Here is a 22,952-nt window from a genome sequence, read left to right on the forward strand (position 1 = left end):
GTAACAATAGTTAAACCTATTGAAGACAAAAAAACATTAAATTATGGAGTGGACGCAAGATAATTATTTAGAAATTTGCTCGAAGAGCAGGCAGAATCCATGAGTAGAAACCACGCAATTCATCAGGATGAAGGTTTTTATCTTTTCTGTAACACAGGAGGAACTTCCTACCTGTTCTATTAGCACTGACCAGCACAAAGCTACCAAACCCATCTGTGACTGTAGTTTAACTACATGTGTCATGCCTATGGAAAAATATCAGTGTGACCTCAGTGCAGCAAACAACACGGTGAACTGATGGAGACGTGTGCAAACACACACGTGTATTGGACTGAATGGACGATTCAAAACAACAATGTAGCAAAATGAAATAAATTAAATGTGATTTGTAAAGTATGGATCTGGTTGATGCTGTGCTGTAATGAGAGAGATGCTGTTGATTCAGGGGACGGGAACCTTAGGAGACAATGGCTTCTACCCGTCAACACTTTTCCTTTTCTGTTCGGATGTTGTTGATCCAACACTGATGAAAGTGAAGTCTGCTGTAATGACATGTCTGGGAAGAAAAAAATAATCTGACTAAATAAAATAAATAAAAAATGACATCCCAGTCACTCACTATTGCCCCTACACAAACACATCCATGGGGAGTGAATGAGACTCCTGTATGATCTGCTAGTGTTACAACATTTCTAACTGGACTGAATTGCAGGTGCTGCATCAGATTCAAACACTTGGCATTACATTGTGTGTGTGTGTGTGTGTGTGTGTGTGTGTGTGTGTGTGTGTGTGTGTGTTACTTGATTGGCTGGGTTGGGTCTGTGCGACGAGCTCTCTGTTCAGGTGACAGTTGCTCCCACTTGAAATGGAGACTCCAGTCAAAGCCTGAGACAAAATCACACACATCAACACTTCACTGTTGATACATTCTGTACTCTACCAACAATTAACTACTTCAAAAGACATGTGTCCATTGGAGGAGGGCAGTAGTGAATACCATAATAATGAGTCAGGTGGAACAAATGAAATGTTTAGACATGAAAACACCTTTAAAATTCATTCTGTTCATGGACAATAACTTCCTCTGTTTCTGTGTAGTTACCCTTAACTTTATGCACTGATCAGTCATAACATTATGACCACTGACAGGTGAAGGGAATAGACCCATTATCTCTTTATCACAGCACTTATTAGTGAGTGGGACACATTTAGAAGCAAGAGAACATTTTTTCCCAAAAAGTTAATGTGACAGATGCAGGAAAAATGGACAAGAATAAGAAATCTGGTCAGGGTCAGATTGTGATGTCTGGACGATGGGACCAATGTGTTCAAAGCTGCAGCTCTTGTGGGGCGTTCCCAGTCTGCAGGGGTCACTGTCTGTCAACAGTGGTCCAAGGAAGGAAAAGAGGTGAACCAGCACCAGAGTCCCGTTTGGACAAGGTTCACTGATGCATGAAGGGAGGAAAGGCTGACCTCTGGTCAATACAACAGAAAAGCTACTGCAGCTGAAGAAGTTAATGTTGGTTCTGACAGACAGAAGTCAGAATGTAGATGGCATAGTCACAGAGCATTCAGGGTCCCCTGCTGATCCTGGTCCACTGTCAAAAGCACCAACACTAGATATGTGGGCATCAGAACTGGACCACGGATCTAAGGAGGAGTCGGTTTCACTGAATCACTGGATGGCCGGTTGCAAGTGTTTCTCTTTTCTGGGGAACGCACCAGGTTACACTGTGGGGAGAAGTAGAGCCAACAGAGGCAGGGTGGTGCCTGTGGAGATGTCCTGCTGGGAAACCCTGTGTCCTGACACCCGTAAGGATGTTAGGTTAACACACACCACATACCCAGGCATTCTAGTAGACAATGGAAACAAGGGAATGGCATTCCCCAATGGCACTGGCTTCTATCAGCAGGATAATGTACCTGCCACAAAGCAAAAAATGGATCAAATAATAAGTTTGAGGCGTTGACTTGGATTTTTCACACCTCAATACAATCGAGCATCTGTGGGGTGTGAGGGAGGACCCCCCTCACAACAGGACATACAGCACGCGTTCAGAGGCCGGCGGACTCCAGGTCATGAAGGGTCAGGGCTGTTCTAGCAGTAAAGGGGATCTACATCACACTAGGGAGGTGGTCATAACGTTACCATTGATTGGTGTTTAATTAAAGAAAAAAGATTACTGCAAGGCAAACATTTTGCTTATGCGTTAATTTGATTTAATGCAGAAATGTAATTTATTAACAATCCTGTAAAGCATTCCAAATAGTTGCTGCTGCAGTACTCCCATCACGTGTGTCTGCGCTCATCAGCATTAATATTGGTGTGCCTGTGTGTCTCTGGGTCAGCTGACGTCCATCTTATAACCATTTTCTTTACGTTACAAGAGGAAGCGTCATCGATCGATGAGTGTCCTTTCTGAACCAAACTACCATGATTGATTCTGAATGCGTGTGCGTGTGTGTGTGTGTGTGTGTGTGTGTGCACGGATCAGGGACAAATGTATAGCGTCATGGCTGTTGCCAACATTGATTGGCATATCCAGCTCCCGAGCAAAGCTGAAGCAGAACGGCAAATGGACAGAGAGGAGGACCAGGAAGCCCTGAGAACACGCCGCGTTCAGGAAAACAACACTCGACACAGAGTGGTTCTGATCCATTATCAGGCCATTTCGTTTCAGCTCCTCTTTAACTGCTGAATCTTGTGTAATTAAAAAGAAAGGCTTTCCTCAGGTTCTCTGCTCTACACTCTATGATCCAGTTTAACAGCTATCATTGGTTTCCTAGTTATCACATTTTAGTTGTGTGAAGAAAACCTTTAAATGAAGTGAGTTCCAGAAACGACACCAAGGAGCATAAACTGTCATTTACTCCAGGAAGAGACTGTTGTACCAAACATCTTTTTCATCGATCTCTAAGTTGATTTGAATTTGAACAGTTTTCACTGAGCAGATTTAACATCATCAGTGGAAGCCTGGAACCACAAGACATTTCAATTCTTTACACCGGCAGGAACATTGTCATACCTCCACGTAGATCAGCTGAGGCTGCCACGTAAGCAAAGGTATCCATGTTGATGATGTCGATGACTGGGCTGACCACACGGGTGGGGTCCTGGACATACAAACACAATCATGCTGGTTTAGGGACAGAAATTAAACAGAACACAACAGAAGAGACAGTAGTCATGAATCCTGACGGAGGAGAACAGCACACAGAGAATGGATGGAAGCAAAGTCGACCCAGACCATCAATGTGTTCACTTGTGCAGATCATGAAATTCTTTTGCAATTAATTATTTCACTTCAATTTGAGTGCATGAGTGTGTATACACATGGAACAGATGTATTCCAAGGTCATTATTCTGCACCACATTAGATGGAATTCCACCCATTTGGAACCAATTATGCACACAGCTCAGTTTAGGAAGGTGAGGCTGACCTCCAGCTCTGTTCACCTCCATGTGGAGGATTACACATCCACCTTAACAACACTCTCTGATAACATCAAACAAGGTGGGTAGGTTTTAAACTGTGGATCGTTACCAGGTGATCAGAAGTGTTAGATGGTATATCACATTCTTTGACACGATGTTATGCTGTGATGTTCCTGGTCCTGACCTCAGACTGTTCTCTGTGTTGCTCCACTTTGGAGATGATTGACTTTTGTTTACTGATGGCTCAGCTCCTCAGTTTGCCTCATGTACCTGTTTTTGCTCAATTAGTTCTATAGTTTTATTATCACTGAAAAATAGAATGATTATAAGAGCACTTTGAATTACAACTTCTGAAAGATCTGTATAAATAATAATAAAAAGGTTCACAGGTTCTTAACTCTTCTGTAAGTTCTATAAACAAAGAAAGATTTATTTCATTTCAGTGTCCAGAAATTTAAAAAAAAATTCTCATGTTTTCTTTAGGCCATACAAGTAAAACTGTGGTTTTATTTGGCTATTATTGTCTGTGAAAATTGACATTTAATAAATCAAACCATATCAGCAGGATAGAGAGATCCAGGTCTCATTAATTTTTATATTTATGTACACTAAAACACAATTACAGGCAGCATAAGTGGGATTTCTACATAAAAAGTTGGCTCTGTCTCCTCAGCAATTGGAGACCAGATGCTTCGTCCTGGATCTGAGCTCAGGATCGTTAGAGTCCTGCCCTCAGACTCCGTGTTACTGGTATTGCACTCAGACCCTTCACAAAATTCTAGTAGGTTATAAGTAATGATTAAGTGGGACAATTTTGGTGTGAGACTTATATTATATTAACAAAACACTGCTCATTCTAAAAACTTCAATTTACACCCTGATAATGACTCACAACATGTCTATAAAACTCAAAAAAGTGGAAAGAAATGACGTGATTTTGTCCATACCACTCGTCCCTGTTTAATCACCCATAACCTCACAAGGCTCTTATGGATTTGGCTTAGTTATTGCCTCTTTAGCTCATAAAAAGGGTGTTTAAACCTTTAAAAAGTGAGCACTAGCAAAATGTCTACACTTGATCTGTCTCAAATTTTTGCAACGATGGAAAGATGTGCTCTTTAGAGGTACGAAGCACTCAATCATACGTGCACAAAGGCATGCCAGACAAATCATGGCCTCTCCCTCTATTAGTTTGGCCAAATGGCTGGATGCATCTCCAGCCAGTGATATGGAGGAGCAGGTGGAGCGGTTCCGGACCATTAGGTGTGGGGTCAGAGGAAGGGGACGCAGGCTGCATCCCTCTACAACTGCAGCTACATTACAAATCAGCGCGTCTGCCTTAATGGCTGTTACAGTAATGACACTGTGCAGCACTCCAAGTGATGCATTCATGACATTACTGTTGTAATTGGATGAGTGTTATGCTCAAATCGGTGGGGAGCAGTTCGTTAATTTCAGTCATTATTTTTTTTTTTTCCAACTGACCTCAAAAGATTTGACGACTAAGCCCAGAGGGAAACGGATCACCACTCCAAAACATTCTTCATCATCATCATCATTATTATCATCACCATCATCATCATCATGCGTCACGTGTATGTCCTACAAGTTCTTTCCTGAACACGCTCCAGTATAACTACAATAGAACAATAATCAGAGGCTATCCAGCCGGTATAACGCCGGCTGCCCTTCCTGAGCACTGGACCTGTTTATTTATTTCAGTATTCAGACAGCTTTGCTTCCCGTTTTATGTATTTGTGTCCTGTTTTATCTGTTCTTACACTGTTCAGGTGTTCTTTATTTTGGGGGTGTTTCACGTTTACAATTGTGGAAAAAAAATTAGCAAGAGAGCCTAACCTGGTGCATTCATAGGACTGTCTCCATAGATACACTCCTTGTTGTCCATGATAGCAAAAATTGAAAGAATATTACTGTGCAGAAAAATCAGCAGCAAGTAAGAGGTAAATGGGAAAACTGGTTTTCTCACCTTGACTCAATCTTCTCTCAAATTAAAACAACGAAGACTTGATTTGAATGATTTAAAATGTTATGAATTGTCAACATCAAGTGCTTTGAAAGCATCACAGAAACCGTGATAAATAGCACTCCATCAGAGACAGGTAGTTATTGTGAGGGAACAGAACTGTACGGTGGTCTGTGAGGCTGTGCTGCGTGTTCACAGGGATCGATATCTCATACATTTAAATCTAAATATATGACTATAAAGTGACAAGACAGACAGTGATGGATGACTCTCCTGCACACACACACACACACACACACACTCACACACACACACACACACACACACACACACACACACACACACACACACACACACACACACACACACACACACACACACACACACACACACACACACACACACACACACACACACGACTGCTGACTGTGGTGGTTTTTCTATTGATCACTGCTCAATGGGGATCAAAGGTCTTTAATATCAGCAAACACATCTGTTGATCTGGTGCAGAGGAGACATCAAGAGAGAGAGGAGAAGAAGGAGTTAGAAAGTGGAAAGGAGTCAAATCCTGCAATAAGGGAAAGAAAAGGTGGGAGGAAGACTAAAGAGAAGTGAGGGAGGAGATAGATGGATCTAAGAGAGGAAATGAGCAGGAGGTGGGAGCAATAGAAAATGTGACGGTGGGTGAGGAATGAGAGGAAGTGTCGGAAAAGGGAGGAACATGAGAAGAGAGAAAGAAGGAGGAGGAGAACGGTGGAGATGATGTGAGGAGATTTGACAAGAGGGGATGATGAGTTAAGAAAGGAAAATAACAGCTAGCACAGAGGAGGGGAGAGGACAGCAGTCTGACAGTAGTTAAAAAAAGATAATGGTGAAAGGAGGTGAAGGAGAAGAGGAAGAGTGTGTGAAGAACAATAAATGTGAAGAGACACAAATGGAGAGGTGAACAGAGGGAAATGGAAAGGGAAAAAGAAAAACACACTTCAGGAGAGTGGTCAAAAAAATTATAAAAATGGATGAAAGGGTGTGTAACAAGGAAAAATAAAAATGAAATATAGGAGGAAATGTTTTTTAGCGTAGCCATCAAGAGATCAGGGGAGTGGGAGAAGAGGGGAGAGAAAAGGGGGACAAGAGGACGTGAAGGAAAGACAACACCGTGACAAGAAATGGCACAAGGAGGAGAGGGCTGTCGAAGAAGATTACCGGGTAAAAGGAAGGAGGACGAGAGAAGAAATTAAGTGTAGAAGAAGAGAGGGGTGAAGGATGGAGATAAAAGGTTAGATGATACAAATGATTAAAAAAACAGACAGGAGAGAAAAGTGAGAAGAAAGATAAAGAGAAAGGCTGTGAGGAGAAAGGGAAGAAGGTGAAGGGCAAAAGGAGGAGGCATTAAGATAGAATAGGATGGCAAATATTAGAGGACAGAGAAAGAGGGAGGAGAGGTGAGAAAAGGGAGGATGAACCAACAAGCCGTAAAAAGAGACATGAAAAGAAGAAAAGGAGGAGGTGGAGGATGAAGAGGAGCAACAAAGAGGAGAGCAGAGTGGAGATGAAGCAGCACTTTCTCCTCCAAACGCAATCAGACGGCAATTTTTTCCACTGGCACAATTTCACATCACACACACACACACACACACACACACACACACACACACACACACACACACACACACACACACACACACACACACACACACACACACACACACACACACACACACACACACACACACACACACCTGCTTGATCCTCTGCAGCAGGGGGGGCAGCCAGTCCTTGTTGACCTCACAGTGGCTGTCCAGGAAGGTGAAGACCCCGGCCCTCGCAGCATCGGCCCCCCACACTCTGGACCGAATCAGACCTGATGCACAAACACATGTGTATGTGTGTGTGTGTGTGTGTGTGTGTGTGTGTGTGTGTGTGTGTGTGTGTGTGTGTGTGTTGTTTGACAATACTTCAGACACTTCGATACCAGTTTGCATTAAAAACAAAGTCAACAATAGGTTGTAAACAACTGCAGTCACTATGGTAACAACTGTACTGACATTCTGTGTCAGATATGATGGTCTGTCCACAGAGTGATTTCCAGGGTAAACAGAGTTTTAAGGCATTAACAGCCGATTGTATAGGATTGAGTGTCGTCTCTGACACCTGGATGCACAGCCAGGACTGCGTGGGTTTGTCCTGGGGGACTAGAAACATGACTGGAGCAGGGCAGACGTTTAAAGAAGGGACATCCTGCCTCTGTGGATTCAAAAGCATCATTTCAAGGCAATGAAAACACAGTGGTTACACAATACTGTACTCCATTTATGCTCCTACGTTCTCCAACCTTTAAATACCACAGATTGTTCTCAGGTGTTCAGGAAAACACAAACATGTCATAAAGCTGAAAAAGTGTTTTTCAGAAGTCACAAATAGTTAACATTTTAGAGTTACTACACGGCTCCCATAGTATGATGAACACATGGCATGTTGCACACACATGATCCTATAGTACTGATGAATTGGATTAATTGATACAACAAATATAAACTAGCTAGAATGTTAGGTTAAACTGCTGGACGTAAGATGACTGATACATTAGTACTGTACGTTAGAATATTGTCACACTGTACTCCACTTAAGTAAAGCAGCACAACTGGCGTCAGACAAATAATCACGTTAACGTTCTCAGTGACTCTTCTTCTCAGTGGAGTTGCCTGCATGCATACATTTATAACGGCTCTCTAACCAAAATGTACAGAATCCACAGGTCTGCACTGGGATACGGTTGATACTGAGATGCAGCTTCTTTCAGCCATCAGAAAACGCTCGCTGCTAAATTGAAATCCCCCACTTTGCCTTCTGAAATGGATTCTTTTCAGGGCGGCAGATCGGATAAGACAGTATATATTCAACTTTCACGCTCACTTGCTGAGGCTATCAATTCATTCACACACACACACACACACACACACACACACACACACACACACACACACACACACACACACACACACACACACACACACACACACACACACACACACACACACACACACACACACACACACACACACCTTCTACCACACACACTGACACAGACGTACAAACAGCCTGGAAGCAGCAGGCGGACACAAAACTCTTGTGAGGGAGGGGGCACCAGTCTTAAGTGGGGTGTTGTCGCTGCCTCGCCCCACCTCCTGACATCCACTATCTCTCTTCTACTCTTGCTTTGCTGTCTTTGTCAGTCAGCAAAGAGGAAAATCAATGCAGGGCTCTTAAGGGCCCTGTCAGACATGACCGCTCTGAACACACATGTCCCTCTACACGTGTACACGCTAAGGACGGACTGGTGGGAGATGAAGAAAGGAGTTCGTTAAGACCTGATGGTGAAACTGTGAGTGTCTGCTGACGGCATGTGTGCTGTCTGAAGGAGGGAGACAGATTTTGTGTGTGTGTGTGTGTGTGTGTGTGTGTGTGTGTGTGTGTTTTAATGGTCCTGTTAGGGAGGTCTCCCTGATGTTCTCTTCTATTTGGACTAAATGGTCCAACCAATACTCCCTGACGTGGTGACGCTGTGTGTGTGTGTGTGTGTGTGTGTGTGTGTGTGTGTGTGTGTGTGTGTGTGTGTGTGATTCTATGTTGGAAGGAGCGTGCACACATGTGCAGGACTGCGTGTGCTGTGCTGTGTCCGTGTTAGCGTGAGTGTCCAGGGGTGCTGTGTGTTCCTCTGTGGCTCTGGACAACAGGGCTGCTCAGTCAGGGCTGCTCAGCCAATTACAAATCCTATTTCACCCTCAATGAGGCTTTATTTTCTGGATGGGTGGACAGCCAGACGGACAGATAGAAACACACACAGACCCTCACCTCCACTCACACAAACACACACTAAAAAGACACAACTGGACCCAAATACAACAACACACACTGGCAGATGTATAACAACAGTTGTATTTAACACACTCAAGCACGTGATGTTTGTGAGTGTGTGTGGTGGTTAGCATGATAGCAGCCTGGGGCTTCTCTGTGTTCAGCTAGCATGTTCTCTGGAGGTTTCCCTGTGGGTGCTTGTCTTTCTCTGTGTGGGAACGGTGAACCCCCACCTCTCTGAAACGCCGCGTGGTTACAAACAATGGATGGACGCTCTATGAGGATGAAATGAGTCATGATGGACTCTCCATTTTGGGAAATCACAAAAAACATTGATTGCTGTCCAGTGTGTCAAATATTTGGACACACTATTTTAATTTGACATGAGGAGGCTGAGCATAGGTCAACAAAACAAAAGAAAAGAACCATAGAAAAACAGATGTGAACTGTCATGAGGAGAAGGTAGCATTAAAAGTTAATGGAAACGAAGGCGGGGGCACAGTGGGTAACGTGAGACAGCTCCGGGTTCGAGTCCCACTCTGTGTGGAGTGTATGTTCTCCTCGTGTCTGCGTGGGTTCTCTCCGGGTTCTCCGACGTCCTCCCACCTCCAGAAACATGCAGATTAGGTAGACTGATCGCAGGTGTGTGTGTGTGTGTGTCCTCCAGGTGTGTGTGTGTGTGTGTGTGTGTGTGTGTGTGTGTGTGTGTGTGTGTGTGAGTGGTTGTCTGTCTTTCATGTGACTTCAAAGTGCACACAGTCTCCCCCACCTCTCCCCCACCTCCCCCCCGCCTCTCGCTGGGAGAGGCTCCCACACGCCCTGGACCAGTCAGGATTGGAGGGTGTGACTCCTTTAAAGTCTTTCAGTCATTGGGACAAATACGACATAGAACACATCAATAGAACAAATAAAGGAACGCAGGAATTTATTTGGTTAAACTGAAGATCAGGATCAGGTTCGGGTGATGTTGGGGTAAAGGATGGAGAATGACTGGTGTCTACCAGAGTGCTCCGGGGCAAACAAGCACTAAAGCGTGTGTGTGCTTCATCAGGACGTACAGGACCAGCCTGCCTTATTTTAATGGGCGTTAAAACACAATTTAACCACAACGCCTGAGGGCAGAAACTATTAACTAGCCAAACTGATTAACCCTGCCTATGTGTGTGTGTGTAAGTGTGTGTGTGTGTGTGTGTGTGTGTGTGTGTGTGTGTGTGTGTGTGTTATTGCAGAGATACTGGCAGAGTTAGGAGACAAAGGGAACAAAGTGAAACAAAAGATGAAACATGGGAAACAAATCAGGACTTGTGGGATGGGTTAAAGAAAGATGTCACACCACAGATGTATTCGTGAAGCAGGGGTCATGTTTCTGATAGTTTTGAAACTGTTTCAGTTCAAATATCCACAGCGAGTCACAAACAGGGACTGTAGAAGTTGTTTCCATGGTCTGTTTCCACACACTGATTCTATACAGGATGAAAAGAGGCTCTGAGGTGCTTCAAGACACAGTTTGAATCATCTAGAGAAGCTGATGCTGGTGAAGACGGGTTTGGGGGCATTGAGCTTTAGTCCTCATTCATAGTGGAAACACTTCTAACATAATAACAAGGTGCAGGTTCTCAGTCATCCAGGTCAGGGGAAACCAAAAGGAGCCGCAAAGAATCAACTGGATTTGCTTTACGTTGGTTGAAGATGTTTCACCTCTCATCCAAAACGCTTCTTCAGTTCTAACCAACTGGTAGACAGTCCAGATAATGCTGTAACTACTGGTGGGGTCCCATTTTGGGGTCTCGTAAGTAGCTGAGTCACTGAGCAGACCAGTCCCCGTGATGTGGTAGTTGGGTGGGTTCAGGTCCACTGTGCACCTACCCTGGTCGGTGGGTAAGATGGTGATGTTTTGGGTCTGTTTTGAACGTGTTGGTCCTTTCCTGGGTGGTGAGGTGTGATGCCACCAGCAGTTACAAAAAGAAAACCTTTAAACCTTCAACAGCTTCTGGAGGACCAGAGAGTCATCGACCGACCCCTTTACAACCAGCTCTACCCCGGGGCAGCCACTCCATGCATCTACGGAACTGAATACTCTATCCAAAGCGGGATTTTGTCAAGACCACAAAACCCAAACAAATTCAACAGTGAACAGTGTGGGGGGGGGGCAAACAGAAACCCATTGTCATCCCCTACATTACTGCTGTTTCAGAAAACTTTCATCAACCACAAGGTTTGCAGACACTTCAAACCCAGGAACACGTTAAGGAAGGTCTGAGGACAAAACCACAACACAAACAGATCAATGTAGTGTCCGATGTTTAGTGAGGAATGCAGTGAGAACCAACAACCATAAGGCTCCACAGGACACAGGAGAGCCAACTCCCCAGGACTAAACTCAGCAGTCCACCTGACACAGAAAGACACAGGACACCGCTTTGAGGACAGCATTGTCCAGGTTTTATCAGGGAAGACAGCTGGTCTGAGAGGAGTTCAAGAAGTCATTTTTGCCAAACTGGAGAAACCATCTCTGAACAGAAGAGCAGGATTACGACGCCATCTGTCATTCACCTGCAGCATGAACCTCATTTTCTTGGTGGGTTTGGCCCTTTGTTTGTTTTCCGCTCCAACAGGATTTTAAGTATCTGGACTCTACCAGTCAGTCAGAACCGAAGAATCCTTTTGGATGAGAGGTGAAACATCTTCAACCAACATAAAGCTGCTCCAGCTGACTTTTCTTGCACCTCTTGATTTAATAGCAGGTTGAAATGTGACAGCCTAATATATTACCTGACATGGCTTCAAATGTCTTCTTCTAAAAGAGCGCTTTTCTGTTGGTTTTGACTGAATGTGCTCTTGTATGAATGCTGGGTTAGTAGGACTAGAATCAGTATGAGGATAGAGTGTGTCACATTGAATTAACACACAATTTAGAACTACATGCTAGTTTTTTTTTACTGTTTAGAAAATATCAAAATATTGCAGTATAGGATTTATTTGACTTCCTGTCTTCTCTGAGAAACTGCATATATATATATATATATATATATATATATATATATATATATATATATATATATATATATATATATATATATATGTACACACACACACACAAACACACACATACTGTATATGTCACTTTCTTTAAGGTAACATAATGCTGGGTGTCAGACGTCTCTACATAGTGTTGATGTTCCATGCATGGAATATGGGTACAGGTTCAACCATCAATACGTTTCATTAAATACTATTTCTGTGAGTCCTGTGAAGTAAATAGCAGCTTCACCTCCTTGAAACTCATGTCCAGGATGCACGTATTCATAACGTGCTCAGGACCCATCAAGTTGTCATGTTAATTTAGTTATTTCCATAATTTTGTGTATTTAAGAGCATGGAGGCAGCTTCAAATGGATTACACAGAAAAATGATAAGCATAGCCATGATTCACTGCGTTAACATCCATATTTAGTATACCTATGGTATAAATCATTAATGGTTGTCATACGATTTTTCCATGTAGAATTCTGCTACATTTAAATATATATTTGTGGAGTTTAAGTGAAGGATGCAGTCTGGCTTTGAATTTGTGGTATTTCAGTAAATAAAAGATATGTCAGCTACATTTCCTCTGCATGCCAGAGCTTATTTGGGTTGAGTGCCCAGTCTTCTGAACTGTACATCCACAGGACTAGGTACAACCAGTTCTGACCAAAATATTGAATATTTTTCTTTAGAATCATTCCTATTTTCTCCTGTGAGGAAAACAGGAAACAAAAAAACAACAGAAACAAGCAAATCCACATCTGCAAACGTAAAAACAAACAAAACAAGCTTAGACACACACGCACGCACGCACGCACACACACAGACACGCACGCACGCACGCACGCACGCACGCACGCACGCACACACACACACACACACACACGCACACACACACACACAAAGTCTGTTGAATACCTTCTCTCTTTTTGTTGCGTATACATTTGACTTTGGGAAGTTTGGTGAGAAGCTGGCAGTCACTTTCTGAAAAAAAGAAGAGATTCAAATGAACAGTGAAAAATAAAAGAAGTGAACAGAATGTTGAGTAATGCAATTCGACCTTTGGTGACTTTGGAGAGAAATTGGCTGCTGCTTGACAACCTCATGCAGCAATTCAGTTTCCAGTTTGACAGCTCAGACATTTGTTTAGTTGCAGTCCAGCTGACTGTGTGCTCCCTGCTGAATTTTTGAATTGTAGTTATATATATTATTTTAAAAATAAATTTTAGCTGTAATAAAAAGAAACACTGGATGAAACTGTCAAAATGGAAAAAAGAGAGGAGTAAGTGGAGATATACAAATATCCATCCCAATTTAGGTGATGATGTTTAAGTTGTGTATTTTTCCTGCAGCATGACTGGAGAAATAACCTCTGACTGTTACAACGAGCTCAAGATGAGGGTGGCCTGGGGGGCCACTGGAACATGTTGGCATAAAGTGGAGAACAGAAGGTCTGGTTCAATCTTTATTAAAACTTATTGAAATGATTGCACATAGCCAACGGAACCAAGAGCGTATATTATTACATGAACAAAACAATATTTTATTTTCTGAGTGAACATGTACTCAGGCTTGAAACCCACTGTTCTCAGCATCCAACTTCCGTTTCGCCATTTTTGAGGAGAGTGGAAGCTCAAATTTAACCTCTGTTCTGATGGCTGATGATGTGTGTATGTATAAATATACATATAAGTATGTGTATGTGTGTGTGTGCATCTATGAATGTATGTACAGTATGTATTTATCTTTAACTTTATTTCTATGTGGGACAATTTAACCTTCATCAGTGACATTTTCCCATCTGCACAGGTTCATGAAACACCATCTGTCCTGAATTGATGACAGGTTGACTCAGCAGGTGTCTTTGAAAATAGGAAGTTAGAAAAACTGCGGGGAATCAGCCAGTTTCAAAGGGCATGCTGTCAAAAGTTGTTTTTCTCTTACTTGAGTAATTGGCTTTTATATTTTCTTGCTCGGCTGTACAGGAAATTTTTAGCTTCGTTTTGTGTCTCTTCATGTTTGAGCCTCACCATCAACAAAAAAAGAAGACTCATGGTGAAGGGAAAACGGGACCGAGATGAGAACAGAGGATGATCAAAAGGCTGTAAAATGTGTCCAGACAGCCATGCCTTCAACTGGTGTGAAGGGAACGCCCAATATGACATTCATGGTTTCCTTCAATTGATGATGTGGTTCATTTGTTCCAGATCAAGACTGAAAATGATATATTGGCTTTCAGTTCTGATCCAGTTCCTTTTCAGAATCACTTTTTGTAATTGGACCAAGTGGAGTAAAGATGAATCCTCAAACATACAGAAAATATCACTGATAGTTAGTAATACTGGCAGCATGGTGGCTGTTACTTCACAGCAAGACTGAAGGGCTGAAGACAAGATGATTACTGTCATCTGGTTTAAGACGATCAATCATCAATCAATCAAGTTTTATTTATATAGCGCTTAATCATGGCAGCAGACATTTCAAAGCGCTTTAACAGACACAGAAACCCAACTGAACCCTCCAGAGCATCAGCGACAGTGGCGGGGAAAAACTCCCTCGTTGAGGAAGAAACTCCGGGCAGGACCCAGAGTCTTTTGGGCGGCCATCCGCCTCGACCGAATGAATAACTTACTAACATTTAGACCTGATGTTTGGTCGGACAAGTTAATGTTTGATCAACCAGTGGTCATGGACCAACTGATGAGATGATTTCACTGAGAGCTGCTGCTCCACTGACAGCTGGGATGGGGTTTCCTGTTGTAGGTTAAAGAGGCTGTACTCTCATAGAAACCAAATTGCAGACATGGTTTTGCAGATACAGACAACGATATATTTTCTAGTAAGAGAACAATAAATATGAAAACTACAGATAATCAGGATAATTTTGACATCAGTGACTTAATTAAGCAGCAAATCTACAGAAGTAAAGGTATATATACACTATAATTTACTGCAGCACCTTCATGCATCTCTAATAAAATAAAATCTCTCTGGACATGTATGTTGCTAAGCTTTAAATAAATAAATACATAATATAAAAGTCATGTAAACATAATATACATTTGAATAACGATGGAGAAACTGATGCATAATTAAGCTGTTTTCACATGAGAACAGTGGATGCTGACCAGATCATCCTTTTCACCCAACAGTAGAGGACATTATCTTTGTTCCATATTTTATGAACTACTGGGAATACTGATGACCCATCAGTAATAGCAGTATCAATGCACCCACTCACCCACCTAATCCATTCAGACATAGGCACACAGAGCTGGCAGGATGAAATCAGGAACAACTGACAGGGTTACATACTAGAGAAACAAAGAGGACATTTCTTCAGGTATTTTGAGCATCTGTCTTCCAAACATTGGTCATTATTTCTCTAATTTGACTGACACCTAAAACAAAGAGGTTACTATTGAAAATGTCAGGTCAGCTCATAAATAGGCAGCTTAATGTGTAACAGCTGACCACCTGAAATCAAGGGGAGTGTTACAGGAACACGAAGAAACAATGGCATTTGGGGAAATATTTTTTTGTGAGCGATGCATCAATCAATCAATCAATCAATCAATCAATCAATCAATCAATCAATCAATCATTTTATTTATAAACCTCTTAATCATGGTAACAGACATTTCATGTCAGACATCTACATTTGGCGCTTTAGTGCAATGGAGTTTTTAATGAATTTTTATTTGGACAATGATGGACCATAACAGAGGGAAGAAACACTTCGTGCCTTGATTCTCACATCGTCAAACATGTCACGGCTCACAGAATGCCCAGAGGTTACAACAGCTCTCTTTATCTGATATTTTCTATTGGATTAATGTAAGAAAATGTTAAAAATGTTTCTTGAAATTCTTCCATGTGTGCAGAGAACATGTTGGTGGAGTGACCCATGGCTCGTCTAGATCTCTGCTGGATTGGATGACATGAAGGCAGGCACAGAGGCACATAAATAGCCTCACAGAGAATCTACAAACACTGAAGTGAACTATTTTATCTGCTCTGTTTCACCTGGTGTCTCCCTGGAGACATACTGGACACAGCTGCAGGTGAGACGACATTCATGTTCAGCTCCGTCTCCTCTTTGAGCCACAGCGGAGGTCTTATTGTGATCCTGGAGCTGTGGACACATCTGCTACCGACACGTTCATCAATCTGACCTGTTATGTAGCTCTAATCTCTGACCTGGAAGAAACCAGGCAAGTGAATGTTTTTCTGTGTGTGTGTGTGTGTGTGTGTGTGTGTGTGTGTGTGTGTGTGTGTGTGTGTGTGTGTGTGTGCTCACCGTCATCACTGAAGTCATCGACCAGAATGATCTCATGGATGAGATGAACTGGGGTTCTGTTCAAGACGCTGCAGACGAAAGAAAATATTAGGGTCAAATACGTTGAAACACAAACACACAGTTCAATAACATGTATGTGAAATATAGTGAAAAGTGTACACACACACACACACACACACACACACACACACACACACACACACACACACACACACACACACACACACAGCCGGTCATGAACTCATTATGTACGCACTGCACGCTGTATGAAACAACATATTGAAAATGTCAGCCCACATTCATTTTATGAAAATGTATGATGTGTCGCCTCTAACAAACTATTTCATTAAAGAGGGAGATTGAAACATAAAAAATTCATAACTTATACTGGAAGAAAATAAAAAAAACGCTTTGTTCTGGGTCAGTTTCCGCTCTTTTTTATTTCATTATTTCTGCTCCTCAGTAACCTGTGTTCATCATACCCTTTCCATACAGCTGAAGGGGGAGGAATAAAGACACGAGAAAGCAGGAAAAAAGAGGATGAAGAGAAATGGAGGGAAGGGAGGGAGAGGGATGACCTGAAGGGATATTACAGAACAGAGAGAGAGATGACAAGAGGAGAATAGAGGAGAAAAAGAAAGGAGAGGCAGGATCAGGGTTAGGCTGGGGGATGGAGGAGTCAATACGAAAAATACTCAGAGCAAGAAGGTGTTGGATGTTCTAGGATGAGATTGTTGAAAAAAGGAGGGAAAAGAGGAAATAGGCTCCTTGAAAGCGAAGGGAGCAGTGATGGAGTGAAGAAAGAAAGAAAACGAGGAATTAAGAAAGAAAATATGTTTTAAAGGATGGAAAAAAAATCAGATGAAAGTTGGGAGGGATGGAGAGGGAAGATGTGATTTTAGATTTTTAAAACCACGTTTATTCTTAAAAGTTGAAATACGAGATAGTCGTGTTGACACAAAATCCAAAAGTGATTCACGCAAACAGGAAGTCACATTTAAAAAAAAAGTAATATGAAATGTAGGAGCTTAAGCAAAATATATGTGAATTCAAGCAACCACTGACTGAACGAGTTCAGTCATAGGACACCTTTGACACACAAGTTTGTCAAAGTGTCTGAATCCTTCATCGCTCTGAAACAGTTGAAATGGTTCTGATTCTTGTTCGACACATTCTTCTTAAAGTGGGTTCTGCTCAGCAGTCAGACAGACCTTTAACCCTTCTCCTCCTGCTCAGATAAATCACCGTCTTTTCTTGGCCCAGAAGAAAGTTTAGAATCTGCCAAAACTTTTTTTGATTCTTTCTTCGTTTAAAACTAATAATGTCATCTGTTTGTCTAAAACAACAGCGAACGGTAGAAACATACTCCCTAAAACCAGGAACAGATTGTGGAGTCTCTAACAGTCTGGGGAGAAGTGAAAAACAGTTCCTCTGCGAGAACAGAACGGACAGTTTTCTGACATTTGGATTCAAACTGGAAACAAAACTGTTGACGGCCTCAGCGCCGTGTGGAAGCCTCCATCGGAGATCTCCAACCGTCTTTGTTAACGGTGGCTGGTAGAGACTCCCATGAAGGGCTCACATCCGGCGCCACACCAAGGTGAACCCCCATGTTTTTTAACGTTTTTCTCCCGTTACTGTCACTGAGGCTGATCAGGTCAAACACAGAGTCGTTAAAACAGAGACAAACTCTCACCGGGGAAGGATCAGCATCATTCAGGCTTAAAAGGCCTGTAAGATAAGAGTCTATCAGCACGTCAGTTGCTGTGGGGTGAGTCGGCTCTTCCAGCTCCTCAACAGGCTGTTGATGAACCTCACTGAGGTCACGCCCACAGCAGAGGACGGAGCAGCAACGCCACCATGAGAAGAAGCAGAAAGGAGGAGCAAGGAAAGGAAACGCTGCACGGAGACTGATGGGGGAACAGGAGAGGAGTCCAAACGCCAAAGACAGCTGACGTCACATCAAACGTGACGCACCGTCTTGTGCGTGTTTAACCTGTGTTATTGGATGGATTAGATGGGTCACTCTCGTCTGCTGCCGCTCCTTCAAAACATCTCACAACTGATCAAAACTGATCAAAAGAGCATTTTAATCATTTACATTTTCTTTACGCCAGTTGCGTGAGCACTGCGAGTAGGCTAACAGAGGAGCAACGGAAAGAAAAGGAGCATAAAAGGAGTAAACCGGCTGTTGGTGGGGAGAAGAATGGAGAGAATTCATGGGAAGAAAAGCTGAAGAAAGAACTGAGATGGAAAGAAAGGAGCTGCATTTTATGAGAGGAGGGGGGTGGATGAGGGGGTGGTGGGGTGGGTGGTGGGGTGGTGGGGTGGGTGAGGGGGTGGGTGAGGGGGTGGGTGAGGGGGTGGTGGGGTGGGTGAGGGGGTGGAGGGGTGGGTGAGGGGGTGGTGGGGTGGGTGAGGGGGTGGTGGGGTGGGTGAGGGGGTGGTGGGGTGGGTGAGGGGGTGGTGGGGTGGGTGAGGGGGTGGTGGGGTCGATGGGGTCAGAAAACCCGGTCCGCTGCACCGGAGGCCGCCACAGCCTCGTGAGGAGCTGCAACCAGCGGCTCCATGGCAACCACAGCAGCTGATTCAGGTCTCCATCGCCCCGGTTACGACTCTGTTCCTGTGTCCGTCAGGCGCTCTCTTGGTGTGGGTCGCTGGGACACCCCCCGGGAACCGTGTCGTTCAGCCACGATGTCGCGACAGCTCCCTCTCCAGGACCTCGTCGCTGAGGGACGGTGGTGCGTTCGATATGACCACCTTTCCAGCAGGGGTATCTGGGGGGGGGGTGGGGGGTGGAGGGGTTCTTCATCACCACACCGCTCACACCTACCTGATGCAATTTTTCAATTTCATCTAGAAATACCACCACTCCTTTGTCCGTTCAGGAGCCGATCTTAACGCTGCTGTATCCGACCGTCCCTCCCACCGCTAAACACCCCCCCCCATCCAGCAGCTGGCAGTCGGTGTGAGCCTTACCCCCGGGTCACAAGAGAGAGAGCAGGTCAGTCAGGGAGACAGATAGTCATGATGGTAACCCTGTCCCTCTGTGGAGTCGAGGAGCAATCAGGAAAGATGGAGGAGAGGAAGAAAAGAAGGGAGGAGGAAACTATCTATCTATCTATCTATCTATCTATCTATCTATCTATCTATCTATCTATCTATCTATCTATCTATCTATCTATCTATCTATCTATCTATCTATCTATCCATCTATCATCATGCATTAGGGTGAGGTAGATGGATGGACACAATCACTTTTCATTCTTTGTTCTTTTTCTCTTCACTTCCTCTCCTCCCTGCAGCCACCTCCCTGCTTCTCTCTTTCTCTCTGTCTTACACACACACACACACACACACACACACACACACACACACACACACACACACACACACACACACACACACACACACACACACACACACACACACACACACACACACACACACACACACACAGTTCCCATTCTTTGGTTCACAGGCCACTAGCGATGAGGCTTAACCCCCCCTCAGGCGTGCTTAGGGAGAAGCTATCTTCACTTCACAGAAAATATTATCACCGTTAACAATACGCAGTTGGCCGCCACAGAGCAGCAGCTCCATGTACGCGCCGCTCATTGACACTCTATACATCAATCTAAGGGGAATTTTTGAAAATGTTCATTACCTACAGCTGCCATTTAGAGAGCACTTTCATCCAAAGTGCCCCAAGAGGGTGCATTTATAAAGCTTCATGTGTGGCTCCCAGTGGGGATTCAACCCCACCCTCTGGCATCAGTGGGGCTAAAGCCAAGAGGGGGCTGCTGTACCACTGCCAGGCAGAGGATTCTGACAACTCCCTCAACAGATCCCCTCTCAGCAAACATCACACCAGTCAGGGAACATAGACGCATCAGAAGACCAGGAGAAGACCAGGAGAAGACCAGGAGAAGACCAGGAGAACACCAGGAGAACACCAGGAGAACACCAGGAGAACACCAGGAGAACACCAGGAGAGAACCAGGAGAACACCAGGAGAACACCAGGAGAACACCAGGAGAGAACCAGGAGAACACCAGGAGAACAACAGGAGAACACCAGGAGAGAACCAGGAGAACACCAGGAGAACAACAGGAGAACACCAGGAGAACACCGGGACAGCAGCAGACATGAAAGCTGGTTGTGTTTAAAAGATAAAACATCTATTAACGTCGGACACATTTGGATATCATATCAACTGGCAAGATCTGGAGGAGTTTGTGGTGTAAGCGGGGGCAGATCCAGCCAGACACCCCCCTGAACTGGATTAGCAGTCTCCAGGAGCGACAGATGGATTGATAGCCCACTAGCTCACCCAGCAGGAGGTGGACCTGAGACAGGGGTGGACCAGACACAAACAACACGTTTCATCACTGGTGTTGAGACAGAGCCCCCATCAGGTCGGGACCATTTGCTTTATTTCATTTAGATCGCAATATTCAAATTTGATGGTAAAGCGTGGGGCCTGTAGCACGAGGAGCTGCAGGAGAAGGAGGAACGAGGGACGCTGTGGGAGGAGAGCCTTGAACATTTGATTCATACCAACACTGATTTTACACTACTTCTGTCTTTTCTCTTGCCTCGGGGTGAGAGTGGTCGGTGCAGTGGGACTGTTCACCCCGCTGCCACACAGGCAGATGGGCTGTAGTCCAGAACTCTGGTCCACGTAAAGCCCCACAGCTGAAGCCCCACAGCTGAAGCCCCACAGCTGAAGCCCCTCACTGAAGAGTCTTTTCATAAACTTCAACTGGACCCTCTTGTTTCGAGCTTTTGATCTGCAGGCTTGTTCTCACACAAATACATGAACCCATGGCTAAAAACAACAGGGAGGTGTTCATTAAATGATGCGCTTCATAAATCGAATCCAGGAAACGCTCTGGGTGTAGCTGCTGGTCTCTGGATGTCAGCAGATGATCTGCCCGGTTGACTCCATCAGTTCATCCAACAGAGACCACGTCACCAGTTTACTGAAGCTGGGTGAACACTCGTCTGAAGCAACACGTTTAGAGCAGCAGATGTGTTCCGTGACTCAACACCTACATTACACTTTTCAATCTTGCTTCTCCGCTGCCAGGATTTATGTGTTTATTTACCCCTGAGAAGCAATGCTTTAACTCTTGTAAGCTATCTTCTGCTCTGCTGGCTACTTTACAGACATAACCCACTTCTTCATGTCTATGAGGAATTTGTTTTTGCAAATTATGTGCAAAATTGCTTTTCACTAACTTCATTCCCTACAGGTGAGGAGTAAAATTAGTTTCCCCGGTTTAGGCAGTATTACCCTCTGCTCAGTGAACAAATTTGTTTCTATTACATCCTCTCAAAAACAATTTCTATTTCCTTCTTCCTCAGTTCATACCTCTACTTGATTCCCCGTTCCTTCTTCTGCTCTTGGCTTGATTGGTTTGCCGAGTTCCTCTTTCTTCCACCTGCAGCAATTATTCATCACTTCTTTCTCTCTCCCTCTGCACCCACCAGTCCTTCCATTCATTTGCATTTCACTCCTGTGGGACTAACAAAGAACTCTTACCTTCTTCGATTGAAACACATTGCATCGTACCTGATTTCATCTTACTGGATCATCTTATTATATCTTTTATATTATTTATTCTTGAAAAAATTATTGTTGGGGTCAAGAAATCTTCAAAATTGTGCAGATATAAATACGATCCCTTCATAAGACATATCCTTTTAAAATTAAACACTGACAAATTTTCATAGCATGTCAAATCGTTATTGGATAATCAGGAAGCCTTCTTTGCAACCCAACATAAAAGAAATCCTGATTGAGTGTTCATGTCTGTCTAACTCATCTGCATCTAGAAAAGGCTATCTCCTCACTACTGTTTTAGTGGTGCACCTTTATATTTCATATCAGTCCAGCTTGGGTTCCGAAGGCCAAGATTATCTACATCAAGCATGTCACCGCTAATCAATGGTCTATGTAGATGTGTGCTCATCTGATGATGCTTGAGTGGATATTTAATCTCTATTCTTATAAATGATAATCAATGCAGCATACATGCACAGAGAGGAATCGAGAGTCGTATCACTGATCATCTGCAGAGCTACATTTCAGCATCCTGTGAATGCTGAGTGATCTTGGCAAAACTTCTAATTATAGCTAAGGTTGAATGCCAAATGGGTGCAATCAGTGAATGCAGTCTAATCAGTAATGCAATATTCTATCTGAAAAAATAAAATAAAAATGGGTCCAGGTCTAAAAAGTGAAACCAATTTTGAAAAACTTGACCTGCTCCTTCTAACAACCAGCAAATAAAAAGTAACAAGTAAATTTACTTTTTTTTAAAATTACAACATAGTGTTAACTT

At 43.5% G+C, this 22,952-nt stretch overlaps 1 protein-coding gene across 1 annotated transcript in view; it reads right to left on the reverse strand.

The window, feature by feature from the left end:
* The window catches only part of galnt14 (UDP-N-acetyl-alpha-D-galactosamine:polypeptide N-acetylgalactosaminyltransferase 14 (GalNAc-T14)), a 165,638-nt gene that overhangs the window by 25,643 nt on the left and 117,043 nt on the right, over positions 1-22,952 (reverse strand). Inside the window, exons 4-8 of the mRNA XM_068342289.1 lie at positions 16,603-16,670; positions 13,221-13,286; positions 7,160-7,281; positions 3,027-3,114; positions 801-885 (exon numbers count right to left, since the gene is read on the reverse strand). Coding sequence (XP_068198390.1) covers positions 801-885; positions 3,027-3,114; positions 7,160-7,281; positions 13,221-13,286; positions 16,603-16,670 — 429 coding nt within the window. The remainder of the gene's footprint in view (positions 1-800; positions 886-3,026; positions 3,115-7,159; positions 7,282-13,220; positions 13,287-16,602; positions 16,671-22,952) is intronic.

The sequence above is a fragment of the Antennarius striatus genome, chromosome 19 (genome assembly GCF_040054535.1).
Source record: "Antennarius striatus isolate MH-2024 chromosome 19, ASM4005453v1, whole genome shotgun sequence".
In the NCBI taxonomy this organism is placed as follows: Eukaryota; Metazoa; Chordata; class Actinopteri; order Lophiiformes; family Antennariidae; genus Antennarius; species Antennarius striatus.